Raw genomic sequence first — 27,456 nt, 5'->3', positions numbered from 1 at the left:
ACTGCAGATTTGTAATATAATTGGAGATCTCATACTGCTAGTCCCCCTTCCTTCACTCTTTTACATTGATTCCCTTGATATGCTTGAACTTTAGGTCCACAAAGAAATTTAGCCACAAAGAGTAGGAAAGATATGGTTAAAGGATGGATGGATCAAATGAGGGGGTTTGAGGATAGGGAACATATCTATAGGCAGTAGCGAGGCAACCAGTAGACAAGGAGAGATTCAAGATAAGTAAGAAGTAGAAATGACAAAGGGGACAATCTGCTGTAGAAGATGGGAGGAAAGGGAGTCATTTGTGAATGTAGAGCACAAGACTCATTTCAGGTGCCAGACCCAATGGAGACCCTTTCCCAATTCCCTTCATGGTGGGGACTTTCTCTTACCTCAGACTCTCATGTGTATATGCTGTACCTCCTCCCTAATCCTCTTCCCAAAATGTGGGCTCTGGAGGGCAGAGGCTAATTCCTTTCTATCCTTAGTGCTTGGGCATGCCCATCTTGTACCACTCTTGTTCATATGCTGCCATAAGTTCAACACCAGGGTCCACACAATGTTCTGGGGCCTTTCTCTCTCTTTCCTAACATCTGGAAGTTACTTAGAGTGTCCACTTGCCACCCATTTGTGATAAAGCTGGTGCTTACTAAATGCCAATATTTATCAAGTGCTTTTGGTATACAAAGTACTTTGTACACATCATCTCTTTTGGTCCTGACAACAACCCCGTGAAGGAGATGCTTATGATCCCCATATTATTGATGAGGAAACTGTGGCTCAGAAAGGTTAAATGATTTGTGCTCAGCTTGAAGTGTCTGAGGCAGGAACAGAACTCAAGCTTACCTTTTGCTGATTCTGAGGCCAGCACTTTCCCTACCAGTACAATAGTCCCTTTGGATCCTGCAGCACCCTGCTGTAATAATTAGCTCTTAAGTTTCTGAAGTAATCTGAATGGTTTAAGCATTGGAGGGAGTGCAGTATGATATTCTCTAAGGTCCACTTGGCTCCTTCCTCTGTGGCTTTAATGAGTTTTAGATGAAAAATTCTGAGTTCAGTCACAGTAGCTCTGAGCCCCTAGTTGGAGAAATTCCTAACATCTTTGCCTAGTTTATATGTGCGTGTATACACACATATGCACACACATATATGTACATATACATATATGCACATGTATATATATATATATATATAAAACCTAGGTAAAGATGTTATATAGAATATAAAACATATAAACAGAGTTTGTAAATTTATGTATATTTTTTATATGCATGTATACATAGGTATATAAATTTATATACATTCATAACATAAATTTATATGTATAAACTTATACACATTTATAACATATAAATTTATAACATAAATTTATATGTATAAATTTTTATATATAACATTTATGTATATGTATAGACATATGTATATAGCTCTCTCAAGATATATTTATATATAAATATTTATTTACATATATATAAGCTATATATGTAGAGAAAGCTATATATATATATATGTATATTGAAAGGGAGAGAGAGAGGGAGAGAGAGAGGGAGAGAGAGAGAGAGAGAATCCCTGACCTCTTTATGGTTTAGGCAAAATTCAGTTTATTGGAAACACTTGGGTAGCAAAATAACCAATTATATTGTAGTAACTGTGGATACACAAGCATGGTTAGGGAAAGTGGAAGAAAGAGTTGACCTTTTCTTAGAATCTCCTCAACCTTGCCCCCTCCATTTTGAGATGTTCACAGAGCCAATGGCTCCTCTTAATATCTGCCATCTCTGCCACAGCTCAGTCCTTCCATGATTGTTTTAATCTCTTGAATCCAGATAGCATCTCTTTCCCCCCCAGATTCTGGGATAGCTTCTCCCTTTTGTCCAAAGTGCTTAGGGGCTGACCTACCCTCTTACTCAATGGAGGTATGCAAGGAATTATGAAAGGAATTTTACAGACTTAGTTCTAATTGTTTGATTAAATGAAAAAGTGTTTGTACCTTACCAAGACACCAGAGCTAAATAGGGATGGTATTGATCCTATCCTTACAATCTGATTGGATTCAATTGGGTGGCCACTAGCTTTTGGTTTGGGGTGGGTGTAGATTCACTTAGAATTTTCTATCTTCTTTCATTCCAAAGCAAACCCCAACATCCATGGAGGTAGAAGAATCCCCCTAAGGGTGTTTTTCCCCCAGCTCCTGTGCCACCATTCACCAATCAGCCCGTTTATCCATACCCCTCTGCAGCTACATTTTATGTGTGAGTAACTGTGTGTTGTTAGTATGTGACACTGTGCATGTGTGTGTGTGTGTGTGTGTTTTAGAGAGAGTGCATGTATATCTAAGTTCCTGCTAGAGTGAGAAGTCAAAAGTTTCAGGAACAAATGCTAACCTGGTAATAAATTGCAATTCCACAAATCGATTGTGGCTGGAGTTTAATGGCTCCAGGTATGGAGAATGATGTGGGGAGATTAGACTTGATGGGCAAGCAGTGAATGTTAACTTCTGGCCAGCAGGTTTTCCCAGGCATTGTACATTCTTCCTCTCTGCCTTCATGGATGGTGCCCTTGTGCCACTATGGGCCCTTTGATAAGGTATGGATTCCTTGTCATATTTTCAAGTCAACATCATGTTTGTAGATGATAGATTGATTCAAAGGCTACCTCCTTGGATTTGGCCTTTTACAAATGAGGGTGGACATAAAGGACATAGAGAAAGGGTGGACCAAACCTGGATGGTCAGACAAAGGGAAACCCTTACTCTCCCAAAGACCTGGTTCCCTAGAGAGAAGCCTGGGGGAGCTGGGGGAAGAAGAAGGGTTAGATAAGAACTAGTTCCTGTCCTCATGGAATCTAGGAGGAGAATGAAACACCTACAAAGATGCCTATTATGTCCACTTTATGATCAGTGCATCAGAGAAGGACAAACAAAATTCAGTGTGAAATTGGAAGGTGAAGGCTGCAGGAATCAAGGAAGACTTCGTGACGGAGGTGGCGTTTGAGTCAGGATTTAAAGGATGATTAGAAATTCAATCGGCAAAGAGATAACCTCAGTTCAACTTAATCTTAATCCCCCTGCTTCCCTCATGTCCTCATACTCATGATGGAAAGTATTCACCCAGAACTCCATAGTGTTTTCATAACACGTACAATTCAATTCAAAAAGCATCTATTTTCAGGTTCCCATTCAATGTACTAATGAGTGCATGTGGTCATCTCCCACATTAGAACATAAAGTCATTGAGGGCAGGGACTGTTTTATTTTGCTCTTTGTATGCTCAGTACTTGGCCTGGTGCCTAGCACATAGTAGGTGCTTAATAAATACTTGCTTGAGTGATTCTTCTTCCATAATGGGCTTCATCAATGGTTACTCCAAACCTATTTTTATTTCCTCAATCCTCCTATACCATTTCTCCCCTTGCTCTCTCCAAGAATCTGACATCTTACTTTCTTGATGAAACAGATACTACTCAGGATGAGAACCTTCTTCTCCCTAGCTCCACACCTCAGAATCCCTTGGCACCATCTGTGCTCTCTACTTTTGCTCTAGTCTCTGAGGAAGAGCTAACTATTTCCAAGATCAATTTCTTCATTTCTTCTATTGATCCTAGCTCCTTTTGGCTCTTAAGGGACTCAGTCATTCCTTATATTTTGATTTTCTATATTTTGTCTAAGTGGTACCTTTTTTTGCTGCCTAGACATGGTCCCTCCCTGACACCTTGTGCTATCATGATGTCTCATCTCCCATTCATGGGCAAATTCCTAGAAAGAGTCATTTGTACTCATCGATCCTACTACCCCACCATCCACTGATTTCCCAACCCTTTGCATTCTTGTTTCTCACCCCATTATTTAACCAAAATGTATTTTTCCAAAGGTTATTAATAATTTCAATGACTTAATCCACTGACTTCCTCCGAGGCCTCATTTTCTTTGATTTCTCTACACTTTCAATACTAACACCCCTTCCTCATGGATACTCTCTCTTTCCTTGACTTCCTCTACACTGTTCATTACTAGATTACTGGTTTTCTTCTTACTTGTCAAAAACTCTTCAATCTGTTTTTTCCTCCAGAGGATTTTCATTTCCTGTCCATTGAGTGGTGTCCCTCAAGTCTCTGCCCTGGGTCCTCTTCTGTTCTTTTCTCCTAAACTCTCTGTTGGTGATCTCATCCGCTTCCATGGGCTCAATGATCATCTCTGCAGATGTCTCACAAATCCATACATCAAGCCCTAACGTCTCTTCTGAATTTCAGTTCCAAAGAGCTAACTGCCTTGAGAATTTCTTCATGTGGATTGATGTCTCAAACTCAACATATCCAAAACTGAATTTAGGTTTTCTCCAAACACATCTCTCTCCAAATTCACCAATTTTATTCTCTGAACTAGTTACCTAGGGTAAAAATTTAGATGTTTCCTTGATGCTTTCCTATTTCTTCTTTCAGTGCTTGTAGCCAACCCATTGACAAGTTTCATTAATCCTACCTTTTCTCTCTATTCATAGACTCTTCAGGCTCTCATTACTTCTCATTTGGAAGCATACACCTCTAAGTGGTGTGTGGGGTCGGGATGGGAAGGAAAGGAGATTATGCCCCAAGTTATTGGGGGAAATGTTTGTACATTTGTTCTTACTATATTTATAAATATGCTTTTGTAAAAAGCTACCCAGTGTTAAGAGGTTAAATGGAACTGAGATGCTAATTTCTGGTTCCCTAAAATAGGAAGAAGAGAACTTTTCAGTACTTGAGTAGATAACAGAGAAAAAAAGACACACACACAGAGCAAGCCCCGGAGGGTATCCTGGAACCCTGAGGGAAGATGTAGTCTGCCTATGCCTGAAAGATTGTACCCAAGCAATCCTCCTTACACAATGTAAACTCTGTGAGGGCAGGGTCTGTTTCAGCTTTTGTCTTTTTATCCAGATTGCTTATAACAGTGCTTGACACTTAGAACTTAATAAATACTTATTCATTCATTCATTCTCCTGGAGGGGGGGAGCAGATAGAGAAGGGAAAACAGAAGGGTTTTTGCACAAGATCTCCTTCACTATGTGGGGGCTAGAGATCCCTGCCTTTGCTCTTCTGGTTAAAATAAAGGATCACTTCTATCCTTGCCCTCTGTGGATGCTCCCCTCTTTTCTCCTCTTGGGACTGACAATCATGGCTGAACTTTCAGTGGCTGGTCCTGATAGCCCGTCTCAGGCATCTCCCTGCTTGCAATACTTTTTGCTTCTTCCCACAAGTCCCCTGCTTTCAAGGTTAGATGCACAACTCTTGGGATTCGGCAAATACTGGGTAGAGACCATCCCACAAAACTGGATGGTATCTGAGTCCCGAGTTTCTTGAATCGCTGTTCCTATTGATGGGGCCAACAATAGGTGAGGTAAGAAATATCTACAAAGTAATTTCCAGGGGAAGGACCCTCACTTACTATAGAGGACAATTTTTTTAACAACAGGATAAGGGCATCACCAGAAGGCAACTTGGATGGGGAGGGCACCCATAAGACAGGAACACCAGAAGCAGTGGTGGTCAGGGATTGTGCTAAGAAGCCTGGATTCCAACCTTCCTAGTGCATATGATAAGAACTTGATGATCAACCCTGAGAAAGAGGGGGAAGGGAGGGCAGGGAAGAGTGAGGGTAGACAAGGATAGTGACAGATGGATGTGCTCTTCCCTTTCTTGTGTTTTGGTCAGAATTCCTGGGCTTAAACTGGTTATAGAAAAGTGAGATATATTTGGGGGACAACCAGATCATTTTTCTTTTTCTTTGTTTTTTTTTTTTTTTTTTGCAGGGCAGTGAGGGTTAAGTGACTTGCCCAGGGTCACACAGCTAGTAAGTGTTAAGTGTCTGAGGCTGGATTTGAACTCAGGTTCTCCTGAATCCAGGGCCAGTGCTTTATCCACTGCACCATCTAGCTGCCCCAACCAGATCATTTTTGTCCAGGACTCATTGGAGCATTGATTACCTCCAGGTTGGACATATTGTCCATGATGTATGATTCATTATAACAAACACAAAGGCAAAGATGAAGGTCTCCCTGAAATCGTCTTGTTCTCTGAGCATCTCTTTCTTTGCTCTGATTGTTTTCTCTTGGGGTTTATTGGCTGAGTTCTTTTGGAGTCAATCCTGGAATTCTGGGAAGTTCGCCAAAGAAGAGAGCAAAGTTCTCTTTCAAATCTTTCCTCCCCACAGTCTGTATTGTGGGCTAGTTGTGGGCTCCAGTTGGAGATAAAACTGTTTTCTTAGGGTGTGACCAACGGAGGGTGGCGCCCTGGAGCTGGCCAGGTGCCCAGGCCTGTGGTATAAGAGGGGAAGGCTGCTTGTGGGAGGACAGTGCTTGAATCCAGAGCAGAGCACTCCATGTTCTCCTGGCTTTCCTCTTGGCTCCCTGTGAGCCTTCCCAAGCTGTGGCTATGGGCAGCTTCCCTCGCCCTGACCGTGGGCCTGATCCAACTGACCCGGCTCCTGACCAGGAGGCAGAGGCTTCTCCAAGCCCTAAAGAGCTTCCCTGGGCCACCCACCCATTGGCTCTTTGGGCATGCTAAGGAGGTAGGTCAAGCTCTTGGCCAGGCAAAGGTAAGAGGGATGGTTTGGAGGAAGTAGAAGAAAGGCATACATAGAGAGAGAAAGAAATGGGGAGAGGGAAATGAGGGGAAAAGACAGGAGGAAATGATAAAGAAAGGTAGAAAATGAATTGCAGGATTTCAGTAATGGAAAGATCAGAGGCAGCTAGCTCTCCTAATACCTGACCAAGATACTTCCCACATCCAGTAGCATCACTGATGAATGAGTAGTAATCTGCCTCTGCTAGAATACCAATGGTGAGGGGAGCCCACTACCTCCTCACCATACAGAAAAGAAAGAGAGGAAAAGAGGAAGTGGTGGAGGGAGTAGAGAGGGTGAAAGGAGAGAGAAAGAGGAGAAAGTGAGGAGGGAGAAGAGAGGAGGACACTGGGAAGGAGAAGGAAAGGAAGATGTGGGGATAGGGAGAGGTTGAGGAGAGGGAAAAGAACTACTTGCTTTGTCCCTGAGAAATGGGGTTTGGGGTTTTCTATGTCTGTAAATCAGATGCTTTTTCTGAGGTAAATCTCATGGCATTTTCTCAGTCTTCATCCTCCTTGATTTTGACAAGCCTGCCCACCGGGATGCTTCGTAGTCTCTTTTCTGTTTCAAATTCTATCAGTCCCTCTTTTTTGGGGGTGGGGCAGGGCAATGAGGGTTAAGTGTTACACAGCTAATAAGTGTTATGTGTCTAAGGCTGGATTTGAACTCAGATCCTCCTGAATCCAGGGCCGGTGCTCTATCCACTGCACCACCCAGCCGCCCCAGTCTCTTCTCTTCTGTACTGCTTCTCTCACTTGGTTCTCTTCATACCTCTTTGTTGATGGCTTCTTCTAAGTCCCCTTCATTGGATTAGTGTCCAAGTCCTGTTTGCTCTCTTAGAGGGATGTTCCCAAGTTTTTGTCCTGAACCTTCTTCTCTGCTCTCTCTACATTCTCTCCTTTGGTGATCTTGTCAGAGTTTATTTAGCTATCGTCTCCATTTGATGACTCTGAGATTCACATATATCCATCCCCAGTTCCACGTTGTTGTCTTCCTGCTGTGCTTTTCCATATGGCTATCCTGTTGGCATTTCAAACTCAATAGGTCCAAAGCAGAACTCATTATCCCCCCTACCATCTTCCTCCCTATTGAACCGGCAGGTAGGAGGCAGCTGGGGGCGGCCATTTCTAGGACTTCAGCTCATGACCTTCCACCAGTGTGATTCCCACCCCTGCAATAATATAAAATCAATATCAGTTACCCAGCCAAGCTTAATTGACTTTTAGGAAAGGGAATTTATTTAGCTGGTATAGTCAGAAGAGTTGGTACAAAACAACCCACAGCCTCCCCTCAAACCTGGGTATACTCCCCTCTAAGTGCCTACAAATGCTAGGCTTAAACTTAGAGCATATATGGCTAAGAGAGTCATTCACAGCTCTTGGAAGTTCCTCTCTCCCCTTTTTTGAGCCTTTTGGGCAGGGGAAAGCCCAACTTTCTTCTGGGCTCCTTGAAAAGTTGTAAAACTCTTCCTCAGAATCTCATTTGTACTCTGTAGACAAAGTCACCAGCTATTCTAGCTGTTCCAATGAGAAGTCAAATATAATATTTTGATGTTCATAAGGTTATTCTCTGGTCAGGAAGGGGAAGATGAGACATGAGGTCTTCCTCTTTTCCCCTTAAGAACTTGGCAAAACTATTCTCCTCCATCTGCAGCCTTGAACACTGGCATTTGGACTGCCTCACTCCTATACAAGCCCATGGGACTTGACTGAGTCTCTTCAGCCAATCCCCAAATTCTTTATGTGTAAAACAATTTCATTTACTCCTTACTGAGATTAATTAGTTTTCTTTGAGGAATTGGTGCCCATGTCTTGCTCCCTCAGCAGGGATATATGCCAGACTTTACCCTAGGCCCTCTTCTCTCTCTCCTCTCTTATTCACCTAATAATATTTCATGGGTTCATCCTTAGTTCAATGCCCCTGACAGATTGATTAATTGAACTGAAGTGTTCGTATCTTTTGTCCATTCTCCATACAACTCCCAGAACAATCTTCTTAAGGTACAGGTCTAATCATGTTGCTACTTTGTCCCCAAACTGTGAATTACTTCCCACTGCCCACAAATAACATATAAATGGTTCAGGCTGGTATTGAAGCCTGGGGCATTAATCCCCATCTGGCTCCCTCTTACCCTTCTAGACCCTTCATATATTCTTTCTTATCTCTATACTCAACTTTTAGCTATCTCCTGAATTTAAAACTTTATCTACCAATTCCAAGCATTTGCAGAAGTCATCTCGCCTGCTTGGAAAGAACTCCTCCCTCAGTTTGCCCCTTTAAATCCTTTCTCCAAGCCTCAGCTCAGAAGTTACCTTCTCAGTAAAGCATGATGCCCTGATGCCTCTTCCTCATGTTTGTTAATACTTTATCTTTCCTCACCAAAAAGGATAGCATGTATTGATAGAAATTCTTGTTAAGTTGTGTCTAATTCTTTGTAATCCCATGGGGCTTTCTTGACAAAGATACTGGAGTGGCTTGCTATTTCCTTCTCCAGCTCATTTTACAGATGAGAAACTGAGGCAAACACGGTTAAGTGACTTGCCCAGGGTCACCCAGCTAGTAAGTGTCTGAGGCCATAGTTGAATTCAGGAAGGTGAGTCTTCCTGATTCCAGGCCTGGTACTCTTTCCACTGTGTCACCCAATTGCTCCAGACATTCTTAAAGCCTAACAGGTCTAACTCTGTCCCTTCCCCCCACCCCCTTCCTGAAATACCTTTGGAACCAGCACATGTCACTTTGCTGGACAAAGTCAGGGCTGAGAACAGGTCAAGGCCACATGTCAAATATAACTGAAAGAGGTTTGCCTCTAGAACTTGTGGAGTGGCAAAGTTGAACGAATAGAATCAAAAGGCTCTCCATGGGTGACAGCCACCTGAATTCATCCTCTGGCATGGCAGCAAAGAAGCACCAAACAAGTGGCCTAGTCGTAGGCATTTGTGCATAGAAATAGAGGGTTTGATGATGGCAATTCTGAAACATATCATTGCCATATGAAACTAGCTTAAGAAATCCGAATTTAATTATCAATGTAGATTATAGAAGGGAGTATACAAACTGCGCAACATAGCACTGAAGATAGTTTAAAAACCCCCAAATGTGTTCAAGGCCTAACAAGACATGACCTAATGGCTGGAATTAGACAGAATATGTTTGCTATTTTGCACTGACATACACATGACAAATTCCCATACTGAAAATACAGACTTAAAAATATTCTGGAGAACTCAACCACTAAAGATAACTGGAATCAAGTTATTATCAGAGACTTGCTGTTACTCACATTCTCCTTCATGTGAGATTAATTAAAATCCCTTAGGAGCAATGTTGTTAATAGATATCACCATGCCAACATAACAAGATCCCAAGTAGTGAGGCCCATGTGTGGGGAGGGCTGTCCATCTGCCTCTAGAATGGAGGGAGGGGGGGAATCATTGTGTGGCTCAAAAGAAGGCAGAATAGACATCATTAGCCTCTTCTCCAATGGAGACTTTCGTTCTTGCCAGGAGGGGAAGCAGGAGGTTGGGGCTGGAGGGAACTCTGCTCTCTTCTGAGTGAGGGGATACCTCTAGAAGCATACCTATCCGCTCCCTTAAATATGGTTAATTTGGGAAATATGGTAAGGATTAATCTAACTCAAATCACTATGTCATCATTAATGGGGAAGGAGGACCCCAAGCTCGATGTGCCAGGCTTGACCCCTTTTCCCACCAAATGTCAGTTCTACAGTGGACACATGTGGCAAATAATAAAGAAACCCATTTATTCAAATGGGTAGCAAAACAACAATTAAAACAGTGACTCTCTAGGAAGTGAGATTATCTCTTCATGCCTTTATTCAATTACAAAAAATGACTATTCATTGCATCTGAGCAATAATCCATAGAAAGGAATAATAGCAAGGTAGCAACTTTCTATCTGAACCTTGCTGTAAAAGAAAAGAGATAACAAATACAACAAAAACCATGATGACATTATTGGGATGACAGTGCAAGACAGTTTGGTGGTACAGTGGAGAGAGTTCTGTACTAAGAGTAAGGAAGACCTAAATTCAAATCTCACCTTTCATACTCACTAGCTCTGTGAGGATGAGAAAATCACTTCACTTCTGTTTGTCTCAGTTTCCTTATCTATAACATGGGGATATAATAGTACTTACCTCCCAGGACTGTTGCAAGGATAAAATAAAATAATATTTGTAAAGCACTTCACATACCTTTATTGCTAGATATTATCTGGCAAGGCAGTGAGGTGACACAGTAGACAAAGTGCCAGACCTGGAGTTAGGAAGATTGTGCCAGTGTTATTTCCCAGGTTTCACAATTGGTACTAAAAAGAATGAGAGAGTCCTTGTGTGGCCTTTTCTGACATCTGTTTGAGGGCTTACCTTGTGCAAGTTCTTTGTAAAATAGTCTTTTAGGCAAATGTATGTTTGACATTTGAACAATGTGGCCAATCCATTTTGAGTTGTGTTCTCTGCAGGAGAGTTTGAAAGTTTGGTAGTTTAGTTCAAGAAAGGACCTCAGTGTCTGGTCCTTTATCTTGCCAGGTGATCTTCAGAATCTTTCATAGAATTCAAATGGAAGCCATTCAGTTTCCTGGCATGGTGATGGTAGACTGTCCAGGTTTCACAGGCATTCAACAAGGAAGTCAACACAATGGCTCTGTAGACCTTCATTTTGGTAGTCAGTCTAATATCTCTTCTCTCCCACATTTTCCTTTGGAGCCTCCCAAACACTGAGCTAGCTCTACCAAAGCATGAGCTAAGCCATCAGTATGGGGATATCCCTGAAAAGTATACTGTCAAGCTAAGTGAACTTATCCACAGCATTTAAAATTTCTTCATTTGCTGTAACCAATGACTCCATGTATGGATGGTGTAGCTCTGGCTGGTAGAGAAAGTTGCAACCTTGCTATTATTCCTTTCTAAGGACTATTGCTCAGATGGAATAACCTCTGTTTTCTTGGTGTTGATTATCGGGCCAAAATTAGAATAAGTAGCAGAAAATGGATCTATACTGTGTTACATCTCAGCCTCAGAGGCTGCATTGAGTGCATAATCATCTATGAACAACAACAACAACAAAATCACACAGCAACTCTCCTGCTTGAGTCTTGGCTTGTAGCCTTTTCAAGTTAAATAGTTTATTATCAGTGCAGTAGCTGACCTTGATGCCCTGGTGACTGGGAAAGCATGAGAGCACGACCTTTATCCAGAACCCATGAAGGCATGCTTTCCTAAGACTGGTTTACAATACTGATGAACTTCTTTGGGCAACAAAAGTTCTCCATGATCTTCCACAAACCCTCATGACTAATAGTATCAAAGGCCTTGGTAAGAGACAAACTTTGCATACAGACATCTTTTCTACTCCTGCCTTTTCTCCTGGAGTTATCAGGCAGCAAACACCATGTTGACCATTCATCAGCCTTTTCTGAAGCCATGCTGGCTTCAGATGGGTAGATAACCATCTTCCAGAGGTGATAGTTCACCCTGAACACCCTATACATCCCCAAAGAGTGGTAGCTAGTTAGTTTAATATCAGCTTGGCAAGAGGTTTCCAGTGGAGTGTTCCATGTATCTGTAGTTGACCCCATGCTATGTAATGTTTTTTATCAATGATTTGCATAAAAGCATAAAAAGTCTGCTTATCATATTTCAGGTGACGCAAAGCTGAGAGGGATAGCTAAAAGTGGGTGACAGATCCAGGATACCAAAGGAAAAAAACCCAACCCTTGAAAGACTGTTAAATTAGGTTAAATATAATATGATGAATTTGGATAGGATAAAAAAATAACTAGTATTTAAATAGCAGTGTAAGGTTTCCAAAGAGGTTTATATGTGTATAAATATATAATTTATCCTCACAATAATCCTGTGAGGTAAGTGCTATTATTATCTCCATTTTGCAAACTGAAGCTGAAAGAGGCTAAATAATTTGCCCAGGGTCACACTGTTAACTAAGTTTCTGAAGCAGAATCTGAATTCAGATCTTCATAATTTTTTTTTGTTTGTTTTTTGCAGGCAATGGGGGTTAAGTGACTTGCCCAGGGTCACACAGCTAGTAAGTGTCAAGTGTCTGAGGCCAGATTTGAACTCAGGTACTCCTGAATCCAGGGCCGGTGCTTTAACCACTGCGCCATCTAGCTGCCCCGGATCTTCATAATTTTTAAGACCACCACCCTATCCCTTGCCCTGCCTAGTCATTTCATATATATATTTATGTATTTTTCTTTCTCTAATGCTCTGTCACTAAACCAAATTACCTCACTTATTTGTAGTGGATTGGCTCAATCTCATATATTTGTGTAAATTATTTACATATCTTAGATACCAGATTTATCAGAGATAAAAGGAACCTGTTTCCCCAATGGACACAGCTAGTAAGTGTCAAGTGTCTGAGACTGTATTTGAATTCAGGTACTCCTGAATTCAGGGCTGGTGCCTTATTCACTGCGCCACCTAGCTGCCGCAACATAATTTTTTTAAAACTTTGTGTTCCAAATTCTCTTCCTCCCTCCCTCCCCACCCCATCTTAAGAACTCAAGCAATTCAATATATGTTATACATGTGTAGTCATTCAAAACATTTCCACATTAGTCAGGTTGTGAAAGAAAACAGACAAAACAAACTTTAGAAAAGGGAACAAAAAATTATGCTTCAATCTGTATTTAGAAACCATCAGTTCTTTCTCTGTAGATAGACTGCATTTGCCATAAGTCCTTCAGAGTTGTCTTGGATCATTGTATTGCTGAAAATAACTACGTGATTCACAGCAGATCATCTTACAATATTGCTGTTACTTTGTATACAGTACATTTCACTTTGTATCAGCTCATGTAAGTCTTTCCAGGTTTTTCTGATAGCATCCTGCTCATCATTTCTTATAGCACAATAGTGGTTCATCATAATCTCATCCCACAAATTGTTCAGCCAATTGATGGGCAAATCCCCAATTTCTAATTCAATTTAAAAAAATCTCTTCTAGGATACCAAGTTAGTACTGGTATTACTAGGTCAAAAATATGCATGGTTTTATAGCCCTTTGGTCATAGTTTCAAATTGCTCTAGAGAATGTTTGAATCAGTTTACAACTTTACCAAGAATGTATTAATGACTCATTTCCCCCAATCCAATAGGCATGAGGTAGTACCCAGAATTGTTTTGATTTGAATCTCTTCAATCAATAGTGAGTTGGAGCATTTTTTTTTCATATGGCTATAGGTAGCTTTAATTATTTCATCTGAAAACTTCATATCTTTTGATCATCTATCAATTGGGGAATGGCTATTATTTTAACAAATTTGACTCAGTTCTCTATGTGTTTGAGAACTGAGGCCTATCAGACAAACTTGCTTCAATTTTTTTTCACAGTTACAATTGATAACTGTATTTCATTCCATCCTATTCCCTCCCCATAATATCTACTCTATTTTCTATCTTCTTTCACTCTATCCTTTTGCTTCTGACTGCCCCCTTCCCAATCTGCCCTCCCTTCTTTTTTTTTTTTTTTGCGGGGCAATGGGGGTTAAGTGACTTGCCCAGGGTCACACAGCTAGTAAGTGTCAAGTGTCTGAGGTTGGATTTGAACTCAGGCTCCCTTCTTTTTTTAATAAAGTATTTAATTAATTTTTTTCCCGTTACATGTAAAGATAACTTCCTAGGGTCAGCATTTTTTCTATTTTCTCATTTTCCCAGCCTATTTCTTGACTTTTAACTCCTTTTAAAAGTGGAACACTGCTTCCAGGGCACACTGTCCCAAGTTTCAGGGGGTCCAAGGTGATACGATTTAAGGAGAGGCAGTATCACCATTCTCTTGGTCTGTGCTCTGGTCTGTAAGCAACCACAAGTCTGCTTGCCCTCTAACCTGGAACAGAATTCTGTTCCCTGTGGCTGCACACTCTGGTGTGCCTGCGCCCCTCCCCCACCTGGGCTGCCACCCTAGACTGTGACCCGGATCTGAGTACAGACAAAACAATAGAGTCTTGCCTCAGCACCAGCAAAGAGACCCCTGAAATCTCTCCCTGATCAACTGCTCGACCCCCTCACCATCTGTGGGCTGAGTTCCAGAAGCAGATGCTGATTCAGAGGCTCCTGATTCTCTGGGGCTGGGGCTGGGGCTGGATCTATGTGGCTGCGTTCCACTCTCATCCTGGTGCATCAGACCTTTCTTGCCAACCTTCTAAAGCATCTTTGACTTGAAAATTATTTCACCCTGTCCTTTTGTGGGTTCTGCTGTTACAGGAATTGTTTTATGGCATTATTTGAAGGTATTTGGAGGGGTTTTGGGGAGAGCTCAGGGAAGTCACTGCCTTTCCTCCACCATCTTGGCTCTGTCCCCTTAGCTTACTCTTTAAGGAGTCATCCCTCTGATCGCTTATCCCCTTTCCTTTCTATCTCCTTATTGGATGAGATAGATTCTCTCTCTCTCTCTCTCTCTCTCTCTCTCTCTCTCTCTCTCTCTCTCTCTCTCTCTCTTCTTTCTTTTTTGAATCAATTCTGATGTGGGTGAGGCCAAAGCATTGCCCCTCCCCCCAATTTATCTCTCTACTATAAAAGCTCTTCCTAATTCTTTATGTGAGATTTCCCCCCTCATTCTACCTCTCCCTTCCCCCTTCTCCCAGTGAATCTCTCTTTCTCACCTCTACATTCTTTTCTTGGAGATCATCCCAATATAATCAACTTAAACCCATGCCCTCTGTTTATGCAGACACCTTCTAACTTCCCTAATAGTGATAAAATGCTTAGGAGTTATATGTATCATCTTCCCATATCGAAATGTAAATAGTTTAACTCCATTAAGTCCCTTATGATTATGCTTTAATTTTTACCTTTTTATGCTTCTTTTGAATCTTTTGTTTGAATGTCAAAATTTCTATTCAGCTCTTATCTTTTCATCAGGAATTCTTGGAAGTCTTCTTTATATTAAATGCCCATCCCACCACCCCTGAAGTATAATACTCAGTTTTGCTACATAGGTTATTCTTGGTTGTAATACTACCCCTTTACCCTCTGGAATATCATATTCCAAGACCTCCACTTCTTTAATGTGGAAGCTGCTAAAGCTTGTGTGATCCTGATACAAGTTTGCCTTACTAAAGTTTACCTTAATTTTCAAATGTAACATTGTTGAGTTCCCTTTAGACCTATATAATTTTCTTTTGACAACTCTTTTCCTTCCTCATTGATTCCCTTCCTTCCTCCTTAAATGTTTCTCCCCATCTCTTCCTATCTTTCTCCTTTTCCTTCCCCCATTTATCATTTTCTCTACTATCCCTTCTCCCTCCATCTCTTCTCCATTTCTCAATTCCCTCATTTCTTTCTCTCTACCTCTTCCTTCCTATGTATTCCCCCACCATCTCTTCATCTTCCCTATTTTCTATCTCTTTCCCTTCTTTTACTCCCTCATCTCATCCTCCCCACCTCTTCTTCCACCTCTCTTATTTCTTCATCTCTCTCTCTCTCATAAACTGAATTCAAGTCACCTTACTGAAGTTAACAATTTCAAGGTATTGATCAAAAAGAATGGTGGGTGTGATTTCTTTTTTTTTCTTTTTTTTTTTTAGTGAGGCAATTGGGGTTAAGTGACTTGCCCAGGGTCACATAGCTAGTAAGTGTTAAGTGTCTGAGGTCGGATTTGAACTCAGGTACTCCTGACTCCAGGGCCGGTGCTCTATCCACTGCACCACCTAGCTACCCCGGGTGTGATTTCTGAGTCACTGTCAGCTAAATGTAAATGATTATGGAAAACATGGAAGGTACCAGAAAAGGTTAAATGTGCTGATCTTCAAAAAAGGGAAGAGAAAGAAATTTGTAAACTATAGGTTAGTGAGCTTGACTTTGATTTCTTGCAAAATTCTATAACATATCATTAAAGAGATGGCTAGTGAACTTCTGTAAAAGGAAGTGATCACAACAAATCAAACTGCCTTCAAGAAAAGATCATGTCAGACTAATTTTATTTCCTTTTTTGATAGGGTTATTAAACTAGTGGATAAGTGAGTAAATTGATGTAGCAATATAGCTTACCTAGATTTTCAGCATAAAATTTGATTAAGCATTTCATGCTATTTTTATAGAAAAGATGGAAAGATGTGAGTTGGAAAATATGTGGATTCAAAATTGGCTAAATGGATGAATTTCAACTAGTCATTAATGGCTCTATAGAAAGTTGTAGTAAATCTCCAGTGGAGTATCCCAGAGACCTGTACTCAGCCCTTTGTTGTTTTACATTTATATAAATGACTTGGATAAGGCATAGATGACAACCTTTTCAAAAAAATCAATGACACAAAGCTAGGGAAGATTAGCTAACACACTGGATGACAGATTCAGGGCCCTAAAAATCTTCACAAAATTGACATTGGACTAAATGTTAAAAGATGAAATGGAGTGAGGACAAATGGAAAGTCATCTATTGATACAAAAATTCACATCACAAATACAAGATTATGGGGAGCAAGGGTTGACCAGATTTCAGTTTGTCTGGAAAAGGTTTTAGAGTTTTAGTGGACTACAAAGTTTGATATGCCAGCATGGTGATCTGGAAGCCAAAAATTTAATGAGGTTCTCACCTACATTACTTAGAAATAAGGAAGATGATAGTTCTGTGCTCTGTCCTGGTTAGAGTACACCAGTCCTGGTCACTGTGTTTTAGAAAGGATACTGATGAGCTGGCAAGTGATCAAAAAAGACCAACTAGATTTGTGAAAAGCCTAATATCCATCCTTTAAGGAAAGGAGTGAGAATGTTCAGCATGGAAAGAGAAGGCACGGGAGGGCAGTTGTCACTAAATGTTTGAAAGACTGTCTTGTGGAAGACTGTGTGTCCGTTGGTGCCACAGGGCAGAACCAGGAGCAATGGGTAGAAGTTTAAAGAGACAAATTTAGTTTTAATATTAGGGGAAAACTCCTACCATTAGAGCTATCCAAATGTAGAATAGGCCACATTGGGAGGTAGTAGGCTTATTATCCTCACTGAAGATTTCAAGCCAGACTTCAACTGAATGACCACTTTGTTTTAGTGAGGCTTTAGGATTTTTTATTAAGGAATGGACTGGACTAGATTGCTGATGACATCACTTGCAACTCAAACTCTATGATTTTGTAATTATTCCTTCCCTCAGTTCTATTCCTTTCCTATTCTTAGTCCCTCTTACTCCCTCTTCCATCTTTCTTCTGATCCTTTTCTTCCCACATCTTTGACTCACACATCTACTTCTCCCAGATCTTCCTCCTCCATCTGATTTTCCCCTTGGATTTCTTTCTTTGTTGTGACAGAGTTTGTTCCCAAATGGGGACTGTTATAATGTATGTAGAATTCTCTAACTTGTTGGAATTGGTTTTCCTCTTCTTCTGACCTCCAGTAATATGACCTCTGTGATCTCTATTCCCTTCCCTCTTCCTCAATTGCAGATCAAGAAAGAAGGAGGATTGGACAAGGTTCTGTCATGGACCAAAATTTACCCCTGTGCTCACCAGCTGTGGATGGGGAATTTTATCGGTTTCCTGAACATCTATGACCCTGACTACACCAAGGCTGTGTACAGTCGAGGAGGTGAGGGAACTTGAGACTTAGCAATGGGGTCTGCATCTAAGGGGGAACCAGAAGGGTAAATATGGGTAAGAATGAATGGAAGAGAATGGGAGGGTACAATGGAGAGGGACCCTAAGCATGGAGATAGACAGAGCCCTTAACTGAAAGCCTTGGGTGAGGTAATAGAGGTGATAACTGTCATTAAGGCTTATGTTTTCTCTGGCAAAATTAGCCATCTGTGGACTGAAAAGGGCTAAGAAAAAATGGCAAATAGAGAATTGAGGACCAAGATAAGAAGGTAGATATAATAGTGCCTAGCTGCTTTTACTAAGGTTGAATCATTCATCCAAGGCAAATTCCTTGACAGGGTACTAAGAAAACTGGGATATGTGAGTAGTAAGCCATTGGTAATATTTTTGAGATTATGAAAAATGGGAGAAGTACTACAGATAAGGAGAAGGGGAAGAGTCCCAGTTTCTTTTTTCCTTCCTTCCTTCTTTCCTTCTTTCCTTCTTTCCTTCTTTCCTTCTTTCCTTCTTTCCTTCCTTCCTTCCTTCCTTCCTTCCTTCCTTCCTTCCTTCCTTCCTTCCTTCCTTCCTTCCTTCCTTCCTTCCTTCCTTCCTTCCTTTCTTTCTTTCTTCCTTTCCTTTCATCCTTTCCTTTCCTTTCTTTCTTTTTTGTGAAGCAATTGGGCTTAATTGACTTGTCCAGTGTCACATATCTGAGGCTAGATTTGAACTTAGGTCCTCCTGACTTCAGGGCTAGTGCTCTATCCACTGTTCCACCTTGCTGCCCTGAGGTCCCAGTTTCTTACAACCCCCACCCCCCCACACACAACAGGCATAGAGTTCAGTGTGCAAGTTATAAGACAGTGTGCTAGACTTAAAAACATCAAGATTATAGAATATACTATTATTTATTATTATAATATATTATATAATAATATACAATATATTATCATATATTGTTGTCAATTATTTAACTATTGTTAAAGAGATGGTTGGTGAACATCTGGAAAAGGAAGCAGTGACCACAAAGAGCCAACAAGGCCTTATCATGACCAGGTTAGACCAGACTAATCTTGATTCCTTTTTGACAGGGTTCCTAGGTTAGTGGAACATCCATCTCCATCCCACACAGAGACAATCATTCTCTTGATCTTGCAATCACCCCAAAGTGTTCTGCTTCCATGCAGCACTTAGCACAGTTCCTGGCACATCAGACATACCACATAACTGCTCGTGTCTATTGGCTAATAAACTCTGAAATTCTTCTTCCTGACCATATCTTAGTCTTTCATCTCTCATTTTCCCTCAGTCCTCCTAAATTGATTGTGACCTCCAGTCATTCACCCCTCTCTGGTCTTACAGTCCACCACCCATGCTCTGGTCTTAATTTTCCTCCCTTGGTATCCTTGTCCCTGTGCTTAATCAGTTCAACTTTTCTTTGTCATAAATCCTTGAGATCCTCACCCTCTGCTCATGCTTTGCTAAATCCTGACTCTGAGTCACCCTTCCCAGCTATCTCCTCCACTTTCACTCGAGTTCTGCTTACTGCCTGTGGGCTAAATCACTGCAAATTTGTGGTGACTAATCTTGATCGGGTCCCACTTTTGACAACAAACCTTTTATTTGTCAGTGGCTGCCCTATCCCACTCCCTTCTGCTGCTGTTGTTCGAAAGCTTCTGATCTCTTCTTAAACTTACTATGCTGTTCCTGATCAACAAAAGACATGCCCATCTCTTTTAGTGAAAAAAAGTAGTCATCTGCCATGAGCTCTCTATCCTCCATCCCCAAAACACTTCATCTCCTGTTCTCTCTGATGAAGAAGTCAGCCTTCTCCTTGGCAAGTCCAATTCCTCTGCTTGTTCCCTTGATCCTATCCTCTCTTCCAGGAATTTGTCCCTTTGACAATCCCCACTCACCATTTCAATTCTTTCGTTATCTCCTGGCCCCTTTCTTACTGATGGCAACATGGGCAGGTATTTGCAGGGATTTTCCCTATGCTTAAAATCCTCTCATGCCTCATGCCCTCCTTTTAGAAGCCTTACCTTCCTTCAAGGCTCATCTCAACTGTAATTTTCTTTTGAAAACCTTCCCTGACCTTCTGTAGCTGTCAGTGTGCTTTTGCTTTTCAAAGGGTCCTGTATTTCCACATCTGCTTATATGTTGTATCCTTACAGGTAAATATAAAAGGAGGGTCAGTGGCTTCACCTTGTCTTTCTAGCACCTAGGACAGTTCCCTGCCCACAATTGTTTAAAATTGCTTGTCAAATTTAATCAAATTTCTTTAACTCTGAGGGATGTCGTCGACAGAATTAAGCTGAATTTCATCAAAAACATCTGTCAGTTTGCCTAATGTTTCCCTTGTACATGTGATGGAGAAATGTGGGCTAGGTTATTGTCCAGTTAAGTGGATTTACACCTGTTTGGATGAGTGAACCTAACTGTAGTGACAGGATTGTGCATTTTGAGTTGGAAGGTTCATAGGCTCATAGGTTTATATCTAGAATCTAGGAACTATAGAGACCATTGAGTCCTGCTTCCTCATTTTCCCTTCCATCAAGGCCTAGACATCAGAGTGACCTGCCCAAGGTCCTACCGATAGTAACCAACAGAACTAGGATTTTAACCTGTATCTCTTTTTCCAAATCCAAGACTTCTCTTTTTGCCACATTATTTCATTGTTGCTAATGGTACAATGTCAGCTTGAAGAGAGGTCTCTAATAATGTACCCTGAGATCTTTTATCGGCCCTGGGAAGTTTCATATTTTTTTCCATTACTTGGATAAAGGCATTGGTGACAAGCTCATCAAATTGTCTAGTGACTCAAAGTTGGGAGGGAAAGTTTACACAGGGGATAATAAAGTCAAGGATCCAAAAAAGTTAAAATGTTCAAATGTTGGGCAAGATATAAGACGAAATGTAATAGAAGCAAATATAATATCTTACACTTGAGTTAAAGAAAAATTACCTTTGCAGATAAAGATAATGAGAACATGGCTTGATAGCAGTTCATATGAACTGGAGGTTTTCGTGGACTGCAAGCTTGCTGTCAGGGATGTGGTCATCAAGAAAACTAATATAAGCCAAGGCTGCATTGAGAGGCAAAGCATCCAGGACTGAGGAGGTGACAGTTCTCTTGTCTTCTGCCCTCATTAGATTCCTAAGGTCTTGTGTTCAGTTTTGGGGACTACAGTTTGGAAAGGACACTGATAAGGTTTAGCATGTCTGGAAAGCATGTCCAGGTTGGTGAAGGACTGTGAGTTCAAGACCTATGATGATAGGGTGGAAAGAGCACTGAATTTAGGAGTCAGAGAAGCTGAGTTCAAATCCTGCTTCTGGCATTTACTATCTTGAGTATGACCTTAGGAAATCGCGTAACCACTTTGGGTCTCACTTCCCTCAATTGTAAAATATGTGATTTGAAACAGACAATCTCCAATGTCTCTTCTAGCTCAAAATCCATGATCCTATTCATTGGAGGGGGCAGCTAGGTGATACTATGGTACACATAGTGCTAGGCCTGGAGTCAGGAAGACTCATCTCCCTGTGTTCAAATCTGGCCTCAGACACTAGCTGTGTGACCTTAGGAAAGTCACTTAACATCATTTGACTCAGTTTCCTTATCTGTAAAAATGAGCTGGAGAAGGAAATGGAAAACTACTTTAGTATCTTTACCAAGAAAACCCCAGATAGGGTCATGAAAAGTCAGACAAGACTAAAAAATGACTGAACACAACTACCACCAACATTCCTTGGAGGCATTTAGATTGGAGAAGACTTAGAGGTGAATTTACAGCTTTCTTCAAGAATTTGAAGGACTCTTTTTTTTTTTTTTTGCAGGGCAATGGGGGTTAAGTGACTTGCCCAGGGTCACACAGCTAGTAAGTGTCAAGTGTCTGAGGCCAGATTTGAACTCAGGTACTCCTGAATCCAGGGCCAGTGCTTTATCCACTGCGCCACGTAGCCGCCCCTGAAGGACTCTTGCATAGAAGAGGGACCATCCTAGCTCTGCTTGGTCCCTGAGGAGTGAACTAAGAATAGTAAGGGAGAAGGAATTGCAGAAAGGCATCTTTCATTTTGATGTCAATATAGCAGGTGCATGGAGTGATCTACTCACACTGTAGCATCTCATACCTCTCACATAGGCATGTGGGTACTTAGTCTCTGGGCAGGTTATCGGTTATCTCACCCCTTAGCTTCCCAAAGATGGATCACTACTTTGTGGTTACACTAAAATTCTCTCAGATTCCTCTATTAAGGGAGAAATCCACTCTTCCTATATACCACTCTAGCTCTTTAGCCCCAACCAGTGCATTTCTATTTGAACGGTCACTCAAAAATGACACTTTTAGATATTTAACAGAAGCATTGATGTAATAATAAGGCAAAAGAAATAATGATGATAACATTAAAGGTATTCACATATTAAAGCAAATAAATAATAAATATATCACAGTCCACATATAAACCTGGGTCAGACAGTCTCACAAAAACAATCAATATAGGGGTCAGCTAGGTGGCGCAGTGGATAAAGCACTGGCTCTGGATTCAGGAGGACCTGAGTTCAAATCCAGCCTCAGACACTTGACACTTACTTTACTGGGAGATCCTGGGCAAGTCACTTAACCCTCATCCCCCCACAAACAACAACAACAACAACAACAAAACAAAACAGAACAACCAATATCTGCAAGGCAATTGGCACTTACAGAGACCTGCCAAGAAGGTACATAAACAAGAAAAAACCATGTACTCAAGGTACTCACAGCTTTGGAACTTTAACATTCAGTGTGTTCTTTCTGTCTCAGGAACTGTTCATAAAAGTTCTTTGATGAATGTAATTTCTGTGTTGAAAAATTACTTCAACTAAATTCAGTACTTGACTTATACTTTATTGGGCAACATTTCAGCCAATGTAGCTGATAAAATTCTGATACCTGTCATCCTCCTCCCCCTCCCATTTCTCTCTCTCTGTCTCTCTCTCTTTCTGTCTCTCTCTGTCTCTGTCTCTGTCTGTCTGTCTCTCTCTTTTTCCCTCTCCCCTCTTTTCTTTGTCTCTGCTTCTTAGATTTCCTTTCTGGGTTAGAATATAGTCAAATTAATTATTTTTGTCCTATAATAATAAAACAGCACTGGTTTTCATGTTTTTCCAGATATTGGCCTAAATATTGTCCTAATCATTGAAGTTGACTGTTTTTCATTTGCTCCAAACTTCAAAAGCTTATTACCATCAAAACTCAGCAACAAACAGTTCAGAATTCAGAGAGCAACTACTTCAACAATAGTGACGCCTATGTTTCTGAACAGGTTTAACTCATCAACTAGTAACAAGCATTTGTTTGCCGGTTCCTTACTGTGGTTCTGGTCATAGTGCAAAAGGCAGGGTGGGGATACAAAGAAAGGCCCTGGAATTTAAAGAGTTATCATTTAAGCCTAATCCAACAAACCTTAAAAGGACAGTGGGGGGGGGCAGCTAGGTGGCACAGTGGATAAAGCACTGGCCCTGGATTCAGGAGTTCCTGAGTTCAAATCCGGCCTCAGACACTTGACACTTACTGGCTGTGTGACCCTGGGCAAGTCACTTAACCCCCATTGCCCCGCCAAAAAAAAAAAAAAGGACAGTACAATAATCAAGAAAAACTTCCTAAGAATTGGCCACCAGAGGAATGGGTTTCCTGGGGATGTGTGAGGGAGGTGGCAGCTCCTAAGTAAAGTTTCTGAAGTCAGGATGGCATGACCCCTTGTCATGGATGCTGGAGAGGAGCTTTTTACTTGGCCATGTGTTGGATTCAGTAGCCACTGGGAATCCTTCCACCCATGATGCTGTACTTCTGAACCTCTGGGCTCTGAGATACTAGATCTTGTATCCTCAGGGTAAGGACAGGATTGGTCTCATTCTCTGCCAGACTGATCCTGCTTTCATTTCTCATAGGTCAGGGTTTGGTAGAGGCCTCTCTGACTGCATCTTTTTTCTTCTACAGATCCCAAGGCCCTCGACGTATATGGTTTTTTCTTACCATGGATTGGTGAGTCGGGTTCCTTTGCCTCCCTCTAACTCTCCCACCCACCTTGGGTAGAATGAGGAAAGCAGAAATGGAGGTCTGAACAGTGGCGGAGGGGGGGGAGGCGGGGACCGGTGTCTGGGGAAAGAAGGCGTATCTAACCCCTTCTTCAAGTATCCAACGCTCTCCCTCCTCACCCCATAGTCTTTCAATCTTCACCTCACCCCCACTCCTAGCCCTGAGCCAAATTCTGGGCTTGACCGGGCAGAGATTAAGCTCTTGTTTTTCAGGAGCTGCTAGTTGACCTGAGGATGTAAGTCACCCATATGCCATCTTCCTAAACTTGAACAAGAGCCCTAAATAGGAGCTCAGGAAACCTGGGTCCTAGCCCTGGCTCGGCTCTCACACCACTATGTGACCATAGGCAAGACCCTTCCCCTCTCTGGACTGCTTTCCTCCTTTATAATAGGGGAATAATAATATGTCTTCTGGTCCTTACATTGTGGCTGTGAGGAGAGCCCCTTGTATGGCCTCTTGAAGAATAATAGCTATGTGAAATCTTACCAGTACAGTCTGTCAAATGACCCCATCAGACTGCAGGGAATCCTGGGGCCTGGCCCTCTTCTGCTTTGTATATCAGCTCTGTCCGTATCTCTGACACTCTATATATGCCTTTTAGCAATGATCCTATACCTCTCTCCCCTTTTACAATGGCTTCTGACTCTTACACAAGATAGAACTTACTTTCTCCAAGGTTCTTCTTTAATTTTATCTCCAATGGCCCTTTTCCAATCCTTACCCCTCTAGATTTCTCTGTAGCTTTCATGACTGTTGGCCACTCACACCCTCTGGCTAGTCTGTCTTCCCTTTGCATCCATGACAATATCTTTGCTTGTTCTTCTGACCACTTCTCCATCTTCTTTGGAAGTGCAGGTGGCAATGTGAACAAGGCAACTAAGTACAAAGTATAATTTCCAGTGGTGCAGAAAGACTTGAGGTGGGTGGCTGGGATCTTTCTAGTCTTGTCTTTCACATACTCTGCATGCATTCCGGCCAAATTTCTTCCAACATTTCCCTGTCCATTCTGTTGTACAGGCAATCTTCACCTTTGGCAGAGGTAACGTTCCCAGAAAATGCTACAAAAGTAAAAAATGCAAATGTTGATACATGGAACATATGGGAAATAAGGGGTTAGATACCTTTGCAAGTAAAAACTAAACTGTCACTAGAGATGGCTGAAGACACACTTTTCTGCGTTCAATTCTCTATAACAAAACATTAATTCTGATAATATGCACTTTCTGGAGCAGATTCACAAAGACTTTTATGAATGCTTTCCTCCTCTTTGATTATATAACAACTCGTTGATTTCTTAACACCAAATTTGGGGGCTAAGAGTGGCTGCAGACATTCCAGTATGAAGTTTACCAAACCTTTGTTTTATCACTGAGCCACCTCACTGACTTTGCATACTTGGGCTCAGAGCCCAAAGGACTTGCACACTGCCTTGAGGGCATGATTGCAACATCAAACTTGAGTTTTCAAGGCAAACAATGAAAATATGCAATGAATGCCTGAGGAGCTCTTTACAGGGACTGGGTGGACACCAGGGAAAGTATCTACCAGGATCCCAGCAGTCTCACAGATTTGGCACACCAGCCCTCTCATTTCTTCTCTACTGTGCATAACTGCCAATGTGTGTGGCTGTCAATGCAAGAGTGAAAATAAAGTTTCTAATAAAATCACTCACATGCTTGAAGCCACAAAAGTTAAATGTGTGAATGTTGAAGCCTGACTATCTCTAGACTTTTGCATAAACTGACTCCAATGCTTGAAAGACCTTTTCTCCTCACCTCCACCTCCTGGAATCTTCTGCCTCCTTCATGACTCAGCTTAGGCAAGACCTTCCATTGGAAGCCTTTTTGGGATTCTCCCAGGTGTTCTTCCTCTCCTCTCCTTACTTTGCATGGACTTTTCCTGTGTATTTGCAATCCATTAGATTGTAAACTCCTTCAGGGCAGAGACTGGCTTCTGCCTCTTTTTGTAGCCCTAGTGCTTAGCACTAGATTAAACATCTAACAGGTGTTTAATAAACATATATTGGTTAATTGATTGATGGATACTTTTCACATTCCCTATGAGAATGTAAATTCTTCAAGTATGGAGACTTGAAGGAGTCTCTGTGGAGAAAAGAAGGACCTTTTTGTTCTTCTCTCCCTCTAGTGCTTTATGTTCTAAGCTCCTTTCTAACTAAGTTCTAAAGTCCCTTCAAGCTTTGACATTCTGTGTTCTATGACTCAAGGCCATTCCCAGCATTGCCATTCTTTCATCATCTGTTTGTTTTCTTAAGTAGGTTAGATCTCCCCAATGAAGTCTTATTCCATGACTAAGGTCTTCAATAGACCCCTTCAATTTCAAGTATATTGAGGACTGACTGTGTGCTCCCAGAAGGGGGGATGGGCTCATTGTCCCTCTCAAGGTTTCCATGTGCCTGGATCCTGGACAGGAAGTTACTGACTGGATGAGGAGGTGCTGCTCTCTCATGTGTTCTCCTCCCTAATCCCAGGGAAGGGGCTACTGGTCTTGGATGGGCCCAAGTGGTTTCAGCACCGGAAATTGCTCACCCCTGCCTTTCACTCAGAGGTCCTGAAGCCATATGTGGACCTGTTTGTGGAGTCTACCAAAGTCATGCTGGTGAGAGGTTCTTTGAGACCTTGCTCTGATCCTTTCCTTCCCCTGGGGTTAAAACTACAGCTGGGCTAGCTTGGAGGGGGACATTAGGTTGGGGCCTGCAGTGCTTCACTGGACAGAATGTCCTTTGGAATAACTCAGAGAAGGAAACCAGACAGTTGGGAAAGGGGTGCAGTAAGAGGGATGAGCCTTGGAAATAAGCCCTATGGGGCTTGGGGCTTGAAGGGGTCTCTGATTTCCTGGTGTGTTTTTTTCCAGGACAAATGGGGCAAGAAGATTCAGACAGACAAGTGTGTGAATATCTTCCCAGATGTGGGCCACATGGCTCTGGACACTCTGATTAAATGTATCTTTGGAAGGAGCAGTGGGAGCCAGACAGAGAGGTTAGGGAAAGGGCCCTGAGTGTTCTGGGGGTGCTGCCTTTACCTGGCTGCTAGGAAGAAAGCCCCTGGTCTGAGAGGAGACAGCCCTGCTCTGGGGAGCCCCTGGTTTGAGGAGCAGAGAAACAAACACAGTAGGCCCCTAGTATAGAGCTCCCAGTATAGAGCTTAGTCTTCCAAGGGGGCTAGGCCCACATGGGGAGGAGAATGACCAATCATAATGCCAAAACACAACCATCTCATTTTCCTGCTC

General features: G+C 41.7%; 1 protein-coding gene across 1 annotated transcript in view; it reads left to right on the top strand.

Moving 5' to 3' along the window:
* The first annotated feature begins 6,338 nt into the window (after nucleotides 1-6,338).
* Nucleotides 6,339-27,456, top strand: part of LOC122725822 (cytochrome P450 4B1-like) — a 30,843-nt gene continuing 9,725 nt past the window's right edge. The window contains exons 1-5 of the mRNA XM_043963148.1: nucleotides 6,339-6,538; nucleotides 18,005-18,146; nucleotides 24,112-24,156; nucleotides 26,699-26,826; nucleotides 27,082-27,206. Coding sequence (XP_043819083.1) covers nucleotides 6,350-6,538; nucleotides 18,005-18,146; nucleotides 24,112-24,156; nucleotides 26,699-26,826; nucleotides 27,082-27,206 — 629 coding nt within the window. The 5' untranslated portion in view covers nucleotides 6,339-6,349. The remainder of the gene's footprint in view (nucleotides 6,539-18,004; nucleotides 18,147-24,111; nucleotides 24,157-26,698; nucleotides 26,827-27,081; nucleotides 27,207-27,456) is intronic.

This window comes from Dromiciops gliroides, chromosome 4 (genome assembly GCF_019393635.1).
Source record: "Dromiciops gliroides isolate mDroGli1 chromosome 4, mDroGli1.pri, whole genome shotgun sequence".
In the NCBI taxonomy this organism is placed as follows: Eukaryota; Metazoa; Chordata; class Mammalia; order Microbiotheria; family Microbiotheriidae; genus Dromiciops; species Dromiciops gliroides.
This window is presented reverse-complemented; position numbering and strand designations above follow the sequence as displayed.